Source organism: Lethenteron reissneri, chromosome 12, assembly GCF_015708825.2.
Source record: "Lethenteron reissneri isolate LAM-NWPU_2019-01 chromosome 12, ASM1570882v1, whole genome shotgun sequence".
NCBI classification, from domain to species: Eukaryota; Metazoa; Chordata; class Hyperoartia; order Petromyzontiformes; family Petromyzontidae; genus Lethenteron; species Lethenteron reissneri.
This window is the reverse complement of record NC_083790.1, coordinates 2,656,015-2,678,283: the sequence shown is the minus strand read 5'-3', so window position 1 is coordinate 2,678,283 and position 22,269 is coordinate 2,656,015. Positions and strand designations below refer to the sequence as shown.

Here is a 22,269-nt window from a genome sequence, read left to right as displayed (position 1 = left end):
GATGCCGTACAACGTGGCTTCTTAGCCCGCGCCCTAACGAGTCTAGAATCTCATCGAACAACGCCCCTCTTGTAATTACCGCGTATCTCGATTACAGTGGTGGGCTCAGTTAAAGCCTTGACTGAATGTGTAATCTGCCCACGTGCGAATTTATTGATGGCTAACACCGCGTGTGATTAATTTGGGAGCACAATGTATACACACACCTGTCACACGCAATGAGTGGACGTGCGTGGACTTCATTGTGGCTGTTGGTATGATGATGATATGACGATTGCAGAAATGTGGTATTGGTTCATATTCGGATTCCATCCAACCACAACCGTGCACTCAACTCCATGACCAACAACACAACCACCTTTCTACGCAACCAATTACACAACAAACTTCACAACTAGATAACTACACGTCCACTCAGCAACACAACCACCCTACTGCATAAACAATTACGCAACCAACTTCACAACCAGTCACCTACGCAGCCAACTATGGAACCAACTTTGGGAAAAAGAGTTACTTTAAACAATATTTGTGTTTTAGGGTTTAAACCTCAACATTCCTCTCGGGTTCTACTATTCACATTTATCAATTCTGTACAAGCGCAATGAGAAATAGAGCATCATGTTGCACGCTGCACGCACCCGATGGTTAATCAATATTGAAACCTGCCCTCGTGGTGGCAGCGGTGGTGGTGGTGTATGTCCCGGAGAGACTGGCGTTTCAGAAATCCCGGATTAGGAGTGATTGCCGTGTATTTAGGGTGAAAGTGAGGGTGCACGGATAAACACCGACACGCGCATTAAGCCACTGTGTCTGAAAGGGTTTTCGACGCGAAGAACAACACACAATGCCAATCCCCGACCCAGTTCATGTGACACAGCCAGCATTACGGAAGCGTCCCGCACACTGCCACCACCACTTACCTTACCCCGTCACTCAGCCCACCCCGACACACCCACGCATACAACAATAGCACTCACACAATAACAATACCGCCCCCACCCCCACTCACCATCACTCACCCTACACCATGATTCACTTCATGTTAGCACTCACCTCACACCACGGAATTCCAAAAAGCATGTCTCATCCCACACCACCAGGCATTCCACCAACAACTCAAACCACACCACCAGTGTACCCGCAACTACCACAACGCCAGAAACATGTGGGTTAGCCTACACACCAGGCACTCACCAGAACACCGCCAACTACTGACCCCATATCACACAGTCAAACCCCACCACGCCAATGCCAGCACACATGCACCATCACTCACCCCACCCTCGCTCGCCCCAATACCACCACTCACCCCGCATCAACACACACCACACACACCACCACTCACCCCGTATCATCACACACCACACATTCACCACCACCCACCACTCACCCACCACTCACCACACACACCACACACCACCACTCACCCACCCCGCATCAACACACCACCACTCACCTCGCATCAGCACACACCACACACTCACCATCGCTCACCCCGCATCAACACACACCACTCACCACCACTCACCCAACACTCAACACACCACACACTCACCACCACTCACCTCGCATTAACACACACCACCGACTCACCTCCCATCAACACACACCACACTCACCACCACTCACCCACCACTCACCACACACCACACACACCTCGCATCAACACACACCACCACTCACCCCCACATCTCCCATCCCCTTGGCAATGGCATCCATTCCCAGGTGCAATAACGTAGCGAAAAGGCCCTGTACTGTGCTGAGCAACGACTTATAATGAAACGCGGTTTAAATTTTTAATTGCGTTATATATGTGTGTCTTTGTATATACAAAAAAAAACACAAAGACAAAGATCCCCCGTATAGCCTGAACAGACTATTGGGCCAAGGCCGGCACGGCACACGCGTGGGTGGGTGGCCAGCACCACACCCGGCCGCCTTTGTCTCCCCAGTCGTGATCTTTACACGGCACACCAGGTTCTAATTTGAGGCTGAGCCGACCTAGGGGAGGCCCATGAACGGTTCAGACAATCGTTACCGCTGTTGGCCGTGAGCAGGAATCGAACTCGGCGCTAACCACCAAACTCTACACACGTGCGTGCCTTCAACGTGGACAGCACGCACGCGTATCTCACCATGCGTGTACACTGCACAGTATCGTAGTCGTATAATGCGCTTACAAGCGGCGACCGCATTAGCAGCGGGTTTCACCGCTTCATTGCGACTTTACAGTCGACTTTACAGTCGCAATGAATGGGGGGGGGCGAACTCACTGATGACGCAATTGTAAAACAACAACAAAAATCGGGTTTGGTACGAGCCCGGTAGAAATTTTAAACCGTAGGATGACTCTAGATTTGAAGCTTTCGTGACTGCAAGGATTCATATACTCTTTGGGTTTTTTTGGTAAAGTCACGTAGGCAAAAAATGTAATTAAATAAATGAAAACAACTAAATTAAATCACGACGTTTCGGGCGCAACACAAGCGTCCGTCGTCAGGTGGTAAAGCACGTGGCCTGCTGCTGATGCAGACCGTAGGATGACGTCAGTGTACAGAGAAATGTCGCAAAAATTTCCACGAGTAGATATGTGAATATTTAGATGTGTAGAAACGTTTTAAATTATACATTCCGCTGAATTTGTGGCAGATGCAATCCTTGTAGCACTTCCAGAACGCCGTTAACAATCCCGCACCAGTCACTCAGCCACTGCCGTCCCGACACGTGAGAATACACGTGTGCAGCACGCATATGGCCGTGTCATCACACGTTAACACAACGTGTACATGCGATCATCATCATCGTCGTGAGCCGTGGTATATCCACTGCTGGACGAACGGCTCCCTCTCCTACCCACAGTCGGCATCGCTCACGGCACAGCAGTGCCCTCTACTCCCCTGCACCTGAAGCTCATCTCATCCCAATCTCATCCCAACCATCTCCGCTCTCTGGTCGTCCTCTCGGATGCCCTTCCACCCCTCTCCTTTGACCGCGATGCCGTCACCAGTCTCGACCATTGACTGCGTATCCACCACTCCTCGCCGTCACGTGTCGCCATCCTCCTCCACTGAATGTGGACTCAGCCGGCCCATCCGATGTCGTCCATCTGTTTGTTATTTAATCTTCCTGTGCTGCTCTTGCCGCTGGTGGTGGTAACATCACCATTATTAGCTCGGATGCCAACTCATTCGCGCCTTAACCCAGGGGGGTTCTCCGGCACGGTTCCACGAAGCACGTGCTAAAGTCATACACACACCGAGCACTTAAGAGAGGGCTTCCCCACTCCACTCACTTCTTGTTTTCTCATTTGTGGAACGGACAAGACTTTGAATTACACTCACACACGCGCACACTGCAGGCTGCAGTGGAGCGGTGGCGCAATTGGTAAACGCACTCTCTGCACCATGAACCCGGCTATCAACATTAGAGGCGAGCGGTGACGGAATCGGTCCTGGGCCCTTTCACTTCACCTACTCGTAATGACCAGCGTGGTGAAGTATGGTCAAACAGCCTTGGGAGAGCTTCATACAGAAATGGATTTACAAAGGGCTGTAAATAAGAATCAGTATCGTTACTCTTTGGTTCTTTCGGTAAAGTCACGTTCTTATTATTCTTTCGGAAAAGTATCGCTGTTATTACTGCCAGTGCAAGCTGTACACACGGGCTACGGATCACAGGGGGCTATTTGACAACGCTCTGCTTCGCCAGGCGTAGTCAGTCAGCGCAGGCTGATGCAAGCTCTGAGCATAGACGCGGGGACACAGCGGTAGGGTACAACAATTGATGAGGCTGCCCTGCCTCTGTGCTGCCCAAGCACGTCGCACAACCTCCTGCGGTGGTCACCCAACCATCCATGCGCTGGCCAGGCTAAACGCCCGCTTAGCGTGCGAGATCGAGCGCGTGTTGTGGGTGATTTGGTCTTGGAGGGGGGCGCGCGCAATAACTTTAGGAGGCTGCGCGTGTTTGTCGGTGGGTTCACCTAGGCAGAGATTTATGGCGAGGAAATGTGAATATCATGCACGTGTATAAAGTGAACATCCTGTGCGCGCAGGATTCTGTCCCATTGGAAATTAAATGTAAAACGCGAGAATTGCAACCAGACCCAAGCCTTCCTTTCAGGTACCTTTTGAAATACTTTTGGGGCAATGTTATCTGCCCGGCGTGTGTGTGCTTGTGTGTGCCAATGAATCGGAATCAGAATGTTTATTATAGACTGGAGGAATCCGATGAGCTATGAAGCTTTTTTTTCACAGATGCCCAGTATAGGCGGGTCAGCGATGAGGATTGCGAGTGGAAGACGCAATGCACGTGATGAATGATGACGCTTTGAAGTCACGATTGCTGAGCACGTGGGCAAAGGCCCAAACGCCAAGCGGCCCACAGCACACAGCACTATTTAAGATGTAAGATGATCACAGTTAATACGTTTCTTGGATGGAGGACAATTATATCAGTGGGAAAATAAACGATGGAGATAGGAGGGGGGGGATTCCAAAGTGGAGAAGTGTGAGCTGAGAGTATAATCGTAAATAGAAGGATTGTAAACCTGCAGCGTGGTGAGTCGGTGAGTGTGGCTGGGTGAGTGAATAAGTGAGCGAGTGAGTGAGTTGTTGTCACTGATGTTGCAGTGTTGGTGGTTGAACACAGTGTGGTGGATGAGACGAAGGAGGCGGTGTCTGGTGGAACCGAGTCGTCGAGACGGGTGGAGGAATCAAACGAGTGTGAAGTTCACGGGAACGATAAACATGGTAGAAGCGATAGAAGAGTGAGATGGAGGCGACTGACCGCCGGTGAGTGAGTTGAGTGGCCGGAGTGAATCGGTGGAGTTCTGGACCATCGATCAACCTGACTCTGCTCACGATACTAATGGTGATGTACAACCATGAGTGTGGGTGTCTCCGAGTGCGTGCATCTCTCTGAGTGGAATCTCTGAGCGAGTGTGAGTCCGCGTGCGTCTCTCTGCGAGTGTGCTAACGTTCCTGAATGAATGAATATCTGAGTGAGTGCGGGAGTCAGGAATCGAACCTTCGCTATGCACCATACACCGGCTGAGTTAACGATTCACACGCGTGGAGATAAGGGACAAGACAAAGATCCCCTGTATAGCCTTAACATACTGTAGAGGCAAGTGCTGTTAGCGAGCATCTATGAAGGCCAGGACAGCACGCGAGAGGGGGTGAGTGGCCAGCACCACGCCCGGCCGCCTTTGTCTCCCCAGTGGCGATGTTTACACACCGCACCAGGTACTCATTTGAGACTGAGTCGACCTAGGGGAGGCCCAGGACCGGTTCAGATGATCGTCAGCGGTGTTGGCCGTGAGCGAAAATCGATCTTGGATCGCCGGGTTCATAGCGCAGCGCGTTAACCGCTACACCACCGCTCCCCCTACACTACCGAGATAATGGAACACACACACAGTTTCATCAACGTATTTCAAACACAGTCTTACCCCCCCCCCCCTCATAGTCTGGCGTTACAATAGCGACGATTCACATGCGCACACTTCAAGACGACAACCCGCCGTGCACGTGTGCATACGCGCGTGCTCGTGCACACGCGCTCGTGCACGTGTGCATACGCGCGTGTACGTGAGCACGCGCCAGCGTTCGTAAAGATGAGTCAGTGACCGAGCGGTCAGGCGAACCAGTGAGAATGAGTGAATGTATCTGTGTGTGTGGGGGGGGGGAAGCGGTAGTGCAACGCCTAGCGACGATTATCTGAACCGGTCCTGGGCCTCCCCTAGGTCGACTCGGCCTCAAATGAGTACCTGGTGCGATGCGTGGTGCTGGCCACTCACCCCCTCGTCTGCCGTCCCGGCCTTCGTAAGGTGCTTAACAAGAACTTTGCCCAACAGTCTGTTCAGTATATCGATGGGGATCGTTGTCTTTGTATGTATCTGTGTGAGTGTATGAATGCATCTCTGCGTATGTTTGCGTCTCTGTTTGAATGGGTGTGGATCTGCGAGCGAGTGAGTGTTCATCTGCCCGAGTGAATGAGTCTTCCTGTAAGTGCATCTCTGTTATGGATGAACGTATACTGTATTTATGTACATTGCGTGCATCTCTGCGCGAGTATGTGTGCATCTCGCTGTGGGTGTGTATTCGAGTGAATAGAAATGTGAATGTTCATCTCTCGAGTCAGCTGAGCGCACTCAAACTATCCACTCAGCCAATCAGTCGGTCACTCAACCGCTAAGCCGATCGCGCAGTCAGTCACTCGGCCATCCACTCAGCCAGTCACTCGGTCACTCAGTCACTTAGCCGCTCCCTCCCGCCGCTTACCGACTCTGTGTCCCACCATCGAGTGCCCGTGCAGCGAGTCCATGGCGCGGCCCACCGGGAACAAATCGCAGTGCAAATCGGACGCCTTGGGCAGCATGGCCGGGGGGCTGTTCTCTCGCGAAGACAGCGGAGACGGGCGGTCCGAGACGACTCCTGGCGACACGCGGCGCGGGTATTGGCCGTGGGCGAAGCCGGAGTTTGCAGAGAGAAGCGGTGCGGGAGGATGGTGAGTAAGGACCGAGCGCGCAGTGAGTTTGGAGATGAACAGCCGCTGGCTGGCAGTGCCGGGCCGTTGTCTAACTTTCTTTGGTGTGCGGCGGCACTTTGCTGCGCTTGGAGGAGGATGACGATGATGATGTTGATGATAATGACACGGACAATGATGACAACGCTGATTGGTTGCTCCGATGATTATTGTGATGTGGTGCTGGTGGTGGCAGCACTTTGCTGCGCTGGGATGATGATGACGGCGATGACGGTGACAATTATGATTCGAACGACGATGCTGATGACTTTGACGACAACGATGGATCTGCAGTGGTCAAGAACACGACTGGCCGAGTAGCGGAACACCGCTCGTCGCTTGCGTTTCGTTTGCGCGCCAGCCCCGACACGACTACGCGCCAGTCCCGAGATCCATGCACTTGCAGCCGCTCTGTCGGCTACCACCCCAACCCCGCACTCACTCACTCGTCCGCTCACGCTCGCACACAAAACCCCCCGCGGGCTGTGTTTGCATCCTCAATAATCACGCCTCTCCCCCCTCCTCCTCCATCCTCCTCCAACCACAGCTCCCATCAATCGCCCCCGCTCACCGGAGCAAGTCGCGCGTTTCGCCACCGCTAGCCCAATGGCATCATCGCCGTCCTTTGACGACGCTTCTTGACACAATAATAATAATATATATTCTAAACAAATAATAAACCCCATCCTCCCTCCCTCCTCCTCCTCCTCCGCCTCCTCTTCCTCCTCCTCCCTGTCGCTCCGTTGAACTCGAACGACGACGACAACACACACCGCCTTGCGTCCACGCGGGTTGCCCTTCCTCCCAACAGACCCCCGCGCTGACAAAAGGGGTCGTTTGTTAGTGGCCGTCGTTGTGTTGACGTTTGTAAGAAGATACTTTGCGGAGGCGGCGGTGTGGGGGGGGAGGAGGAGGAGGGGGGGTGGTTTGTCTGTGTCGGTGCGTGCGGTGCAGTGTCTTTTGCCGAAAAACAAAACAAAAACCTGCGGCGGGACGGGTCGCGATTGTTTACGAATCGGAAACGCTCCCTCGCCAATTAAACAACTGCAGACAACTTCGTACGTGATTCAACCCGACCTCTCTTGGGCTGAGCTCCGGAAAATAGTTTATCAATTTCCCACCTCCACCCGGATTGGTTTGGGGGTCAGCTGAGCCTGGAAATTAAGCCTCCCCCCCCCCCCCTGACCGCCCCCATCTCCTGTTTACAGTCCTGAGCCGATGGTGGAAATTCCACGTTCCTATGGCGAGGGCGAGTCTCTCAAGAGGACAACCGCTGTTCACTTTTCCACAGAGCGGTTCTCTATTTTATCGACCCCGGAAGGATGATGGGCTGAGTCAACTCCCAAACCGGATTTGAACTCGCAACCTTCCCATTGTGTCTATCCACTGCTGGATGAAGGCCTTCCCTCCCCATGCAATGTCAGTCACGGGGAATGTTTGATCATACTTCACAACACTGGCCAGGGCAGGTTGGTAAAGAGGGAATATCCCTGTGATTTAGAAGAACATTGAATCGTTTTACTTTGATCGCCACGAGTGGTGCTCTTAAAGTAGTCTCCGAATTCAACTGCATGTGACGTGTAGCTCATTTACACTTCCACTTGCCCCCACTGTACATCTGAGAAGAAGAGCTTTATAGCTCATCGGATTCCTCCAGTAAATACAGAATCTGATTCTGACTTGACACTGCGTCCTAAATGTCTACAGCAACACAAGACAAACGGACGCATAAAGGGCTTCATTGCAGCCGGAGCTGGCTGGGACTGAGCTCCGGAAAATATTGCCTAGCACTCCCTCCCCTCCCTCCTCATGAGGTATTATATGAGAAATGAAGCCTTAGGCATACACAGCTATATGTTACCAACGTGTCTGTGAGAAGCATGGCGAGGTGTTAACTCCCTCGCCCGGTATACAGGCGGTCGTAGGTTCGATCCCGATCCTGACGCCTGTATATTTGGAGTTTGCATGTTCTGCTGCTATACATTTTCACGTGATAAGCAACTTCGTTGGGTTATCATTTGTGGCCAGGTCGCTTCTGAAATAGATCTATATAGCTCAGTGGGCCTGACCTGGTCATATAAAAAGTAGTTTCGTTTTTAGATTAATTTTAACTGACCCGTTTCATAGATCCTATGGCTTTCCCTCATTCATTTGCTTTCGAATAACCGCCACTTCATGCCGATTATTTGTCGCTGTGACTTTCTGACCCGCCCTTACTGGACAATCTGTGAATAATAGAGCTTCATACCTCATCGGATTCCTCCAGGATAAATGTCTCGATTCTGAATAGCGATTTAAAAAAAAACACACTTGAAAGCCACGGTACGCGCTGTCAGAACTAAAACGGGCGACTGGGAAAGAAGCCGCAAGCTGCCGAGTCAAGAGGCACGAGTACAATTCTCACTTGCGGGGTTTTTTTTGTTTGTCGTCGTGCCATTACTGTGGCATCTCAAGAGAGACAACCCTTGGCCAAGGAACAATGCGATTTCTTCTCAAAAGTATTATAGCTGTGAACACAATGCAAGCCTAACTCCGTTAAAGTTGAGAAGGCTTTTCCTTTCTGGGTTTCTGTCCGATCCACATACCCCTCCTCCCACTCGCCCCCAGTGGATACTTGGGGCGCCGGAGTGGCGGGATATGAACTACCTCGCCGGGTATGCGGGCGTTCGTGGGTTCGATCCCGACCCTAACGCCTGTTGTTGCATATTTGTAGTTTGCGTGTCTTTCTCTCCCCGTGGTGGCGTGGATTTTTCTCCGGGTCCTCCGGGTTTTCCCTCCGTATTTATAAACGCGCGTTTAGAGTATTTGGCTGCTATAGCCACTTGGTTGAGCTATAATTTGTGGCCAAATCGCTTCTAAAAAATAATTATGTATAGCTCGGTGGGCCTGGCCTTGTTAAATAAAAATATCGTTTTCGTTTAGTACACCGTACGTTTTGAGAGAAACTTGATGTAATATTTCACGGTACTATAATAATTCCCACAATATCAATTTCCACGATGACAACGATATCAATTACCCGCAACCTTTGTAATGTTTGCCAATTATTTTACAGTATTATTTACTGTAATAATCGTTTGTTTTTGCGCTGTATTTTCCGAGTGCAAATAAAAATTAAACTACAGTCCAGTACTGTACTTTCAAAAGTCCCTTAACTGCATCTCGGTCAACATAAGCCCCGTGGGTACCCCTTCCAATCCATGAGATCTCACAATCGCGCAAATCTAGAACGCACGTGCCGCAACTCAGGTCACTCACGCAGCACAGTGCTCGATTAATGAATCAACAGACAACCGAAAACGATGACGTCATGTCACCCGCCGAAACTTCAATTGCACGGGAATTTGCATTTCAATTTGCATCGACCTCATTGAATTGGTATAATATATATTTAGCGACGTGATCATGTTATTTCATAAACCTTTTTAAAATTCTTATTATACGGTAAATATACACGTATACATGAATGCAACCTAATCAGCGATAATTTCCTAACGATATACTGCCACGACGTTTAAGAAAGCGGTCGAATATCGTACGATATAATATCACAGTATAGTCATATCGCGACACCGATTAATAAATCAAAATTCATTTATGTTAAAGACGCCTTCATATAAAACCAGGACTCTTGTAGATAAATGATTATCCACCACACATTAAACCTTTAACATCGTTCAATAACAAAAAAGTATATCTTCTTGGTTCTTTCGGTAAAGTCACGTAGAAGGAAAATAATAAAATAATAAAAATAAAACATAATAAAATAATTCTCACGACGTCTGTCTACTTGACAGACCTGTTCTCCACCTGAAGACGGCTGCTTGCGTTGTGGTCGAAACGTCGTGAGAATTATTTTATGTTTTATTTTTATTATTTTATTATTTTCCTTCTACGTGACTTTACCAAAAGAACCAAGAAGATGAATCCCTGCAGTCACGAAAGCTTTAAATCGAAAAAAGTATATGACTATGTTTTTACGAAAACCATATAGGTACAAAGTGTGTCTAGTTTATACGCAGTCACATCCACCCCTCCCTGTCCAGCCCCTCCCTCTCACCCCCCGCCCACCACCCCTCCCCTCCAACAAAAGAGGAAGGATCTTTGAGTCACACACTCAATGCTCTTGTGATCATGATGGGGCAGTAACAAAGTTTCCCCGTTCTTTAAAATGATACGCGGGAGCCAGGGCATGCTTACTACGATGGATCAGCCCGATGTTAGTCACTCAAACAAGGAGCCGTTAGCATTCTACAAATAGAATTGCTGCAAACATTGTTTTTTTTTATCATTCATGCCAATTGCGGTGGCATCAGCGATAGGCCCATTGACTTTTTTTCGGCCGTGAACTTTTCAAGTAAAAGTTGTCGGGGTGCGTCTTATAATCAGGACGTGGTGCAACCTCGTGGCAATTAAGTCCACGTGGATGCGAACGAAACAAGCTGCGTCGATATCAGGGGCGCCACGGTGGTGAGATGTTAACCACCTCGCCTGGTAATACAGGAGGTTCGTGGGTTCGATCACGACCCCGACCCTGACGCTTGTATATTTGGGGATTGCATGTCTCTCTCCCCACGGTCGCGTGGATTATTCTCCAGGTCCTCCGATTTTCCCTCCACATTTAGAAACGTGCGTATTTGGCTGCTATAAGTGTACACATGATAAGCCACTTCGATAAGATATAATTTATAGTCAGGTCGCTTCTTAAAAAAGAGCTAAATAGCTCAGTGGGCCTTACCTGGTAAAATAAAAAATATATAGTTTCGTAAAAAATTGTCTAGACATACGGTACATCTTCAATGATAACTCCACACCTAGTGTACACACACAAGCCCCCATATGGATACTTCAATGTACAGTAACTCCTCGTTAGTAGATGCGTTCCTGAAAAGTGCCCGGTTAAGCGAAAAACGCGTTAAGCGAAAACAATTTCCCCCATAAATAACGTAACCGATAAAGTTTGGCGAGGGACGATGTTACTACTACAACAACCGCCATTCGCCACTAAGTGGCGGTGACGTCACCACGACGCTTGTGCCAGGCCATGTGCACCTTGAGGCCACGTGAAGTGTCAAACGCCCGCTGGCAGGAGGTCACCGGGCAGACCCAGGTGCCACGGGTCGACTGACCGAGATGACCGAGATGACTGGCTGATGCACCACCTGTGCTCCCTACTGTGCCAACTTGCTGTGCTTTAGCCACCCGGCGCTCTGCTCGTTGTTGTGAGCGTCGCTCCTCCGCCCTCCGTTGTTGTTGGAGGGCGACTGCCTCCAACTACTACTACAGTACTACTACGCACACGCAGTGAGGTGGCGGGACAGGTAACTGAGGGTATGCCGCCACGTTACTGCATCATTGCGCGTGCCGTATCACTGCACCGCTCAGTCACGCAGCTCAAGGATGTAGTTCGCCGTCGACCGCTCAGAAACCGCGTTATAACGGCGCGCGTTTCGCGTTATGCGAAAAAGTATTCTGGAATGAAAGTACCGCGTTAATGGCGAAAACAGGCGTTGAGCGAGGACTTGCCACATTTGAAAGGGATGGGATTTGTGTGGCCTCGGCATCCGCCGCGTGTTTCCCTGCACTCCCCAGTCCCCCTCCGCATGTGACAGATCGTAGCGGCCTGCCCACTCGTTCACTCTGCCTTAGGCGAAACCCATTGCGCACACCAACACGGTCACCACCACCACTTTTACCGCCAACACGAACACCAACACGACCACAGACATTCACACCACCCCCCAGGCCTAACATCGCCAACATCGCACGGTGCACACCATCATTGCCACCAAAGGCAAAGATCCCCCGTGTAGCCTTAGGGGCCGTCCATAAATGACGTCACGCGATTTTGGACGTTTTTTGACCCCCCCCCCCTTCGTCACACGGCGTCACAAAAAGTCAGACCCCCTCTTTCAAATATGACGTCACAAAGCTCTGCCCCCCCCCCCCAAAAAAAAAAACATTCTTCAAATCGCTTTAAACTATTACTATTGTCATTGTAGTGCCTATTTAATGTGGCGCTGCACTCTGATGTAGGAGAAAATATTTATTAAAAAGTCTATTTAGTTAAGTAGAACGTGTTGTCTATATTTATTTAAAGTTGCGCATCTTGATGTGACGTCACATTTCTCACCCCCCCCCCTCGTCACACATCGTCACAAATGTCTGACCCCCCCCCCCCCCTAGGTGCGTGACGTCATTTATGGACGGCCCCTTAACAGACGGAATCGAACTCGGCTCGCCCTGGTTCGTAAGTCGCAGCGCGCTAACCTCTGAGCTACAAAGACAAAGAGCCCCCGTGTAGCCTTAACAGACTGTAGGGGCAAGTGCTGTTGGCGAGCACCTCGCTGCATGAGCTCCACACACGGCCACACACGCGCGCGTTGTCCACTCACACGGAGCCGTCTCGGTGAATCTAAAGGTGGCTTTTTATAATCGACTCGTGCTGGGTTCGCTCTTGCCGGCTCGTGTGTTGTTTTTTAGTTGTTGTACGAAGTGACGAAGCCATTCTCGCTGTAGTTCATGGAGTTAATGATTCTCACTTAAAGAAAAAAGTCACAGCCCCCACCTCTCAAATCCCCCCCCCCCCTCCACCAAGCCCCTACCTCTCAAATCCCCCCCCCCCTCCAACCCCCCCCCCCCCACCAAGCCCCCACCTCTAAAATCCCCCCCCCTCCAACTACCCCCCCCCCCCACCAAGCCCCCACCTCTCAAATCCCCCCCCTCCAACTACCCCCCCCCCCCACCAAGCCCCTCCCCCCTCCAACTACCCCCCCCCCCACCAAGCCCCCCCCACCCACCAAGCCCCCACCTCTCAAATCCCCCCCCCTCCAACTATCCCCCCGCCCACCAAGCCCCGCCCTCCCCCCCACCAAGCCCCGCCCACCCGCCCCGCCCCTCCCGAGGCGGTGATGCGGCCTAGCGGTTTGGGCATTCGCCGCTCGATCGCGCAGTGTCGCGGTTCGAGACCAGCAGCCGCCCTGATTAATACTGCCGGTGTACGGCGTATTAACCATGAGCGGGTTGAACACAAATAAATCCCATACTGCGCGCCGTCCACTTCGCGGTGGGCGTTAAGAGATCTCGCGACGTCTCTGGTAAGAGTGGGGCCATCGCATTCCCGATAGGGGGGCCCACACAGACAGCGGGCAGCACTCACAGCCCCCCCCACAGGCAGATCAATGCCCCCGGGTCGCTCCTGCAAATGAGACGACTGTGTATATACACACACACACGGTGCTTCAAAAAAATGTTAACACTTATATGGGACTATCGCTTTTTTAATGGAAAAATAACGGATAATAACACAATGTGGCATGATAACAAATGTAATGTTAATAGCTTCAAAGAGTCTCTACTTGTTCGCCATCGTTGTCAACGCATTGCCTGGAATCTTCTCCAGGTGGTCTGCAGGGCCAGGAGGCGGTACATGTCTCGTGGTGTTTTGGCAAATTCTCGAAAGTGTTCACATTTTTTTGAAGCACCCTGTACATCCTGGTCTCTGGAATTCTCTGTCTGGTTAAATACGCTTGCAATTTTACTGGTAGGAACCCACTGGTTCCACCAGCCTACAGGGGATTATTGTGTCCGTCGTGCAGGGAGGGGCTGGGTGGGGAGGGAGGGGCTGCGTTAGCAGGGGAGGGGCTGGGTGGGGAGGGCTGGGTGGGGAGGGGCTGGGTGGGGGGTGGGAGGAGTGGGGCTGGGTGGCGTGGGGAGTGGCTGGTCAACCCGTGGTGCCCTTATAAAACTCAACGTTTAACCTACTCACGCAGGCTTGTGCCCGCCCTCACAGTCGGGCATATTTGCGGAATACACCACGCCGCCGTTGACCCTGGCCATTGACCGAGCAACCCAACGTTCCTACCAGCTCCCTCCGCAGGAATGTGTTAAAGCGAGAGGTTGGGGAGGGGGGTTTGCGTCTCACAATCCGCGGTCGGTGCTTGACTACAATCCACGTGACCAGATTTGCTTCACGATGACACCGGGCAGAAGTCCCCGGCTCCGTCTTGACTCTCTGCAGCGTCTTACAAAGCAGACAACTGAACTAAACTGAACTGGCTTCGAATCTATCATGAAACTAATATTAACCCCAAATTGCTCGCGCGATTGTTTTAATTTATGTGTACCGCTACACAAATTTGAATCATTACCCATATTAATTAACGGTCATGAGCATCGTCATTATATTTTACACCTATGCATATAAGTTACCTGCAACTATTACAATAATGCCGTTTCATTATCCGGTGAAATCTCACTGGGGGCCAAGACTCTTTAGTTTTTCAAGAGGGCCCTGCACTGGAACGTTTGACCACTTCCTCAGTGTGCAGTGCACGAACACCGTTAAGTCCCCTGGATACGTTGGCATTTGATAACTGAACGTATTATTGTTGAACGGTCATAATGCTATCATTACTACATATGTGTAGAGGTGTGCATTCGGGTGCCACACTCAAAAGGCGTGCGGGATGGTGAAGTGTACACTGTCTGGATCGCACACTCCTCCCAATGCGTTTCTTTCGATGTAGAAATCAGCGGCTGAGAATCTCATTCTCATCCCTTGGTGGTAGGGCAGGGGGGGGGGGGCGTTCCTTCATCCAGCAATGGATTGACCGTGGCAGATGATGGCCACTCGCTTGCGGTCAAAGTTTACAAAGGCGCGTCGATTCTTCGGCACCTCGTTCGCACGTGCGGCAAAGAGCGCGATTAGGAACCTACGGTATGATGCGTAAGTTGTAACGGGCGAACTTCTTTCACACCGCACGGAGCCAACCCGTGTCAATGGGAGGAGCGGGGAAACACGACAGCCACAAGCGGCCGCTCCATTCGCCACGGTGAAGAAGGGGCAAATGATTGAGGGATTGCTGGAATCGCGACAATCAAAATACCGGCGGGTGAATCATTAGAAGAAGAAAAACGTTATGACCCACAAACAAGCAAAAATATATATTCAGGATAACTCACGCTAACCTCGTCGCAACAATTTACTATCCACACTTGTAATCGTATCATCATCCCCCCAATCTTAACAACTCACCCGTTCAATTTGGTCCACTCAATCCACCTTACTCGGAGCAAAGCCGCTTGCTCTGTGGACCAGGAAGGGGATGTTGTGGCCTACAGGGTGGTTGATGGTTGTTGTTATTTTTTTTGTTACAATCATAACCGCGTCCGGGCAGGAATATCCATGGCCGGGGGGGCGGGGCAACGCCTTGAAACTACACCGGGAGAATTACATCTGACAGCCTGATTGAAAGCACGGGGGGCGAGGGGGGGACTACCCCCCCAAAGCGCGGGGCCCAGGACAGTCACCCCAAATTTGCCATGTACCCTCCCTCGGGGACGGCTCCGCGTCCCCGTCTACCCGTGGCTGGACCCAGCCCCCGGTTCTTTGACGCCCCCCCCCCCGCCTCCTGGCATGTCGATCACCCCCCCCACTCCGCCGTCGCCGCGCCTGGCACAGTGCCGGGGGGCCCCTTGGCCGTGGCGTGCGTCACCGTAAACACAGCGGACTGCAAGTTCAGTGGCCACGCAATCTACGATCGCCAATTGGCAACAACAAACCGGCCAACCGGCACGTCCGACGAATTGTGCCGGGGTTTCGTTTTATTTAATTTCATTTTGTTTTATTTTTAGAGCGCGGCTGTTACCGATGGGAGGTCACTTTTTGGTTCAGATCGTTTGGATTTCAAAGCGATGTTTTTTTTTGTATGAATAGCACTTTGTGGGAAAGTCAACGGTGGTTATCCTATGGGCTCGCCCCCGCCCCCCCCCCCCACCGCAAGACCGTAGAATTTCCACCACTGACTCGAGGCTGTGAAGAAGGAATAAGCACCGCAACAATTCAAGACGTCGCTGGTTTTGAGAGAGCTTCCACAAGCGTGGGATTTTGGCGGCTGCCCTGCTGATGCACAGCTCTCTACTGCACATTCGGGTCACGCGTTGTTCGGCACGATGTCCGACGTTTCATTCCACGTGCCAAAAGCTTCTTCAGGCACCGGATTTTCTTGAAGAAGCTATCAGCACGTGGAGCGAAAACACATCACGGGTTTGCCACTCGGCATCAGTTTTCTGCCGCTGATTTCATCCCAGGTCTCTGTTTTAAAATAGACCGTTTTAGTCTTAAAAAGGATTGATGATGATTATCATCATCAATGATTATCATCATCAATACCAGCATAATTAGCTAATGATGATAATCATTTGCAAATGATGAAAACTGTATACGTTTAAATTCAAAGTTGTTCACACACCAACTCGTTTCAGACCCCTCCACTTGTTTAAAGTCGTCAGCGAAGTGCGTTCGCCGACTCTCGATCCGTCAACCCCTCTGCGCTCTCCGCTCTGGTGCACAAGCAGCACGAGTAGCAACGCGAAACTCAACGCATTTGCCAAGAAAAATGCCGCCTTAAAAGGAAAAATTGATTTTGCGATGGGCAACTTTTCACCACAATGGTCCTTCTTGCAAGCACGTACAAATTACAACTGAAATATTGTTTTATTTACCAAGTAAGGCCCACTGAGCTATATAGCAGTTTTTCGGAAGCGACCTGGCCACAGATGATAGCTCAACGAAGTGGCTTATCACGTGGAAATGTATAGCAGCCAAACACTCTGAACGCGTGATGTTGATTCTAAATGTGGAGGGGAAAACTGAAGGACTTGGAGGAAAATCAACGCGACCACGGGGAGAGAGACGTGCAAACTCAAAATATACAGGCATCATCAGGGTCTGGAGCTATGACCTCCTGCGTACCAAGCGAGGTAGTTAACATCTCGCCACTGTGGCACCCGTAAAAAACACAGAGATGCCGGAGAGGCAGAGTGGATAATACGAGTTGGAGACTACACTTGTTTACACAATGGAGCCTGGTGAAACTTACAACTTAAAAAAGAACATTTCCCGGTGAACAGCGCTTGACATTTGCATCCGCTCAGATACCAAAAAACTCACAAATTCTGACGCACCTTGCCTGACACTGATGCTGAGTGGCAATTGTCAACACGTGTATATATGTTTATTTATTTCCAGGAGGTAACTCCTCCTCATCCGTGCAAGGGTACGCCAAAGGGAGGCTACGAGAGCGAGGGTCCCTCCCTGCCCTTAAACTCTGCCCGGGGGAGACGTCCAACGGAGCGTCACGGACAGGCGCGCGCCGCTCGGGGGGTAAGGTCATCGCTCGACTCGGCCCCGCGACCCCACGCTGCTCCAACGGCTCGCGGCAACAACCTGCTCCCCCCCCCCTCTACTGCCGAGCCTCCGCCGCCGCTGGGGCTTTTGAGGGTAAAACCACACGGGGCAAAAATCACTTCACAGGACCCGGCCGAGTTGTACAAAGATCCACACCGCCCCCCCCCCCTACCACCGTATAGCCTTTGACAGGCTGTTGTATGTATGTTGAACTTCTATAGGACCGTACGTAGACAAACGCGCTCATTGGAGGTGTTGGGGCAAGTGCTGTTAGCGAGCAACTTATGAAGGCCGGCACGGCACGCAAGCTGGGGTTGAGGTGGCCAGCACCACGGCCCGACCGACTGTGTTTCCCAAAGTGCTGATGACACTGGTGTACTCATTCAAGGCTGAGCCGACCTCGTGGAGGCACAGGACCAGTTCACATATTCGTCAGGGAATCTGAAGCCGGCTCCCCAAAGTTGGACAGAACCACGAATCCTACAGTACATGACTGCCCTATGGAATAACGGCCCCAGCCACAGGATTTCGGAATTGTAACCACCGGGCCGAGGGGCTGTGAACGGGAGGCGAGCATCTCGGCCGCGTTCACTTGCCGAAGCGGGCAAACCACCCATCGTGCCGTTCTTTCGCCGCCCGTCACGAACAAACCCTCGGATGCGCTCCAACATCCCTGGGAGCTTCCTTTGCGGAAACTGGATTCGCCGCTCAGTATTTCCGGCGTCGTCCACGAGGAAGGCGATCTTTTGCGCGATCACCGCTGGCGCTCCAAAGCCAATTAACAAACGCGAACATAATTATCCCCCTCACACCTCTCCGACGTCGTCGCCTTCCGCGGAGCGGAACGTCGGGGACGACGCACGCGGCACGACCCGACGACGCATCGGGGGGAGAAAGTTGTACGGCGCAACCGCGCGCGGAGATAAAGAAAATCAAACCTGCGTAGATTTTTTTTCCTGAAGCTAGCGGCCGTCGGCTGGAGATGAACTCTCGCTTGTTGCCGGCATCCAACGTCTTTGCACTCCCCCCCCCCCCTCCCGGTATTGTTATTCGTGGATGCTGACACAATAAATTGCATCGGCCAGCGCCTCTGCTACGGTGGTTTTTGTATAAACAGCGGCAGCGGCGTGAGGAGCCACAATTCTTGAAAAATAGATTTTTTGGTAAAAACCAAAAAAACTAAACGTGTTTACTTGAAATTAAATCATCTCCCCCCCCCCCAACCACGTGATGCCCTGGCTGTTAAATTTCGAAGAGGTCAGGAAAAGTCGGCGTTCGCTTCACGTTCTGAACTTTCAGCTTCGTGTTGATCGCCGAGTTTCTGTTTTCGATAAACTCAACGCATTCCGCCTTGCTCTGAAAAGGCCCATTGGCCGAAACGTCGCCGATTGGGTTGTTTTTTGTTGTTGTTCCTACTAAGTTAGGGCTGCGTTACCGATGAATGGGCTTATTAGTTGTGTTTGTGCACCACTGCCAATGCAGTATCACAAAATTATATATATACATTCGGGGTGTTATTAGCTGTGGACGTGTAATGATTGCCGCAGAGTTGCAGTGATGCCGCAAAAGTTTTGGGTTTTATGGTTCGCGTTTTTTATCTCGTTTTTTTTTTTGCGGGTTGACAATTTTTTGCTTTTTCCTCACACCACTCTCATGTAGAAGCACCGGAGAAAACGTCTTTAAATGTATAAAATAATAATTACCTTCACGTCTAACTATTCCGTATGTGTGTGTGTGTATTTTTAATGACTGGCGTTACGTGTTAGATAGAAAGTGCGTTTGTAAACATTCTGCAGTGCCGGCATTTTAGCCGATTATTCCCAGGTACATTTTGAAACCTCATCGCCATCTCGTTATTTGTTTTCATTTCATCTACGAAGACAATTACATTCTCCGAAGAAACTCAACACATTCGTCAATAACAGCGTGGCCATGAAATTAATGGAAAAAAATGTGACGTTTCAGGCATGGGCCTTCTGCACAGCGCGTCAACGAAGGGAAATTTCCCCAAAACGTCACCAATATATACAAAAAAAATTACGCCACACACGATGTTGTTGTTGACAAACGTGTTGACTTTTTTCGTGGCTTGTTTGTTTGTGAATCGGTGCTTGTGCACCACTGCCAACGCAGCAACAGCATCGCCGCCAACAACTTTTGAATTAAGTTCTCCGTTCACTCTCGTGGTTCACGATCGTAGTTGTACGGAACTTAGAAAACAAAAAGACGTCAATCACCCGTGTCAGCGATTCTGCCCCGCGTGACGAACGTAAACTTTTGTTTGCACCGTCCATTCTGCTGCACGAACCCACCCATACGCACGGCGGTCTGGCCGGCGGGCGCTCGCGCGTGCCGGCGTTTATTCGAGGGCACCGGTCAGACCCCTGAGGATGGCCACGGGGGACGACAAAAGTGGAGAGGAGTCGTGGTGGTTCTGCTGGGTATTGTGGTGACACAAGTGGAGAGAAGTCGTGGTGGTTCTGCTGGGTATTGTGGTGACACAAGTGGAGAGGAGTCGTGGTGGTTCTGCTGGGTATTGTGGTGACACAAGTGGAGAGAAGTCGTGATGGTTCTGCTGGGTATTGTGGTGACACAAGTGGAGAGAAGTCGTGGTGGTTCTGCTGGGTATTGTGGTGACAAAAGTGGAGAGAAGTCGTGATGGTTCTGCTGGGTATTGTGGTGACAAAAACGGAGAGGTCTCGTGGTGGTGATGCTGGGTATTCGGGGCCGCACTCGCCCCCCAACCACACTCTCAATGTCCACCCTCCTCGTGAGATTATGGACGAGATGTACACAAGAGATGTGGATGTAGCGAGATGAGGAAAACAGGTAGGGCTGCCACGAGATGAGAGAGACACAGATGAGACAGAGATGCAGTGACATGAGCCGTGTCGACAAGACGCGGGGGCTGGAGTGAGATGGGAAAAGAGCTGCCGACAGGATCAAGATGAGTGAAACATATTTGTACAAATTCTACATTTTTAGGATCTCAATTTGAGTTGATATTTAGTTCATTCTTACTTTAAAAAATATATTTTATGTCTGTATGTTGAACTTCTTTCGCACCGTGCGTCGCCAACTAATCAGAGGTCCGTCCCCCCTCGTGCTGTTTGGGTGCCCCGAGCTATTGCTTCGCTTGTGGACCACAGAGTCAGTCACCCCGCCCCCGCCGTGCTCCCGACTGCGCGAGACTCGCCCGGGCGCACCCGCCGATCCGTCAAGCGGCAGCGGCGTGGCAAGAACCTCACCTTGGAAGAGGCCCGGCACGAGGCCCCCCGGCGTGGCCACCACCGACATCGCTGGCGAGACGGCGCGCGGGGGCCAACGTCGTCGAAGCCGACGCCAAAAAAGAACCCAAACGGTTTGTCTCTCTCTCTCTCGAGCGACGATGGCGAGGACGATGAAAAGGACGATGCCGGCAGCCGCCGCCGCAGCCGCCAACGGTGTCGGCGCAAAATTATAATCCGGCGGAGGAGTTACAAATTTTTGTGAGAGAAAACAATAAACTACGTGCTCTCGAGTTTTAACCGTAGACCTCGCTGTGCAAGCCGCACGGGCAGACTAGCGGACGAGCGGACGGACGCGTGGCCCGGAGAAAATCGAAGTGCTGTAATTCGGAAGTCGGCACGATGGTCAAAGTCTGAAACACGCTCGCTGCTCTGGCTCAGTTATAAACTGAATTTTATGTTTTTACTGCAGGAATAAATCGGAGCTGGAGAAGGGGGAGACTAATTGTCCTCGCCCTCGCCATTGGATGGCTCACTTTCACGTGATGGAGCCCGTGCGCTGATAAAAAAAAACTTGTGTTCGCCCCCCCGCCCCCCCCCCCGCACCCCCTCTGCGTGTTGCTGTATGTCACGTAGGGAGGGGAGCAGATGATAAGAGCTCGGGGTTTATTGAGATAGTGCCTCGGCAATGATTAACTCGCGTTCAGAGGGAGGGGAGAAATGAGAATCAGGAGTCGGGAGTGGGAGGGCACGAAAAAAAATAGGTGCAATGACAGGTGTCACTCACCGGGGTGATTGGTGGACGTACAAAGACAAAGATCCCCCTATAAAGCCACCCCCACGCCCCCATGAAGGGAAGTGTTGATCTTCTTTGGACTCCTTCCTTCTTTTTCAGACGGTGGCACCAAATGTGATAATTCCGAGCTCTTTCCGTCGTACACCACCAGGTTCATGACAAGGACGGTCAGGGGGCACCCATCAAGTCCCACGGCACGGCACACGAAGTGGGGGGGGGGGGGGGTTGGTGGTGTGGCCAGCGCCGCACTCGGCCACCGTCGTCTCCCCACCGCTGAAGTTTACGCACCGCGCCAGGTACTCACTTATTGCCGAGATTGACCTCGGGGAGACCAAGAACCGGCTCAGAAAATTCATCACCGATGTTAGCCGTGAGCGGGAATCGAACTGGGGTCGCTGGATTTGTAGCGCAGTGCACGCACGGGCACGGCGCGAGTGGGCACGGCGCACGCAGGCACGGCGCACGTGGGATCTCGTGCAGCGGCCTTGAGGAGCAGTAAATTGAGCGTGAGTGTGCGACAAAAAAAA

The 22,269-nt window shown here is 51.4% G+C and overlaps 1 protein-coding gene across 1 annotated transcript in view; it reads right to left on the bottom strand.

Annotated features, from left to right (window-relative positions):
* The window catches only part of LOC133341752 (steroidogenic factor 1-like), an 86,344-nt gene extending 65,046 nt beyond the window's left edge, over positions 1 to 21,298 (bottom strand). Inside the window, 2 exon segments of the mRNA XM_061550434.1 lie at positions 6,285 to 6,437; positions 20,968 to 21,298. Coding sequence (XP_061406418.1) covers positions 6,285 to 6,437; positions 20,968 to 21,016 — 202 coding nt within the window. The 5' untranslated portion in view covers positions 21,017 to 21,298.
* Between the last annotated feature and the right edge of the window lie 971 nt (positions 21,299 to 22,269).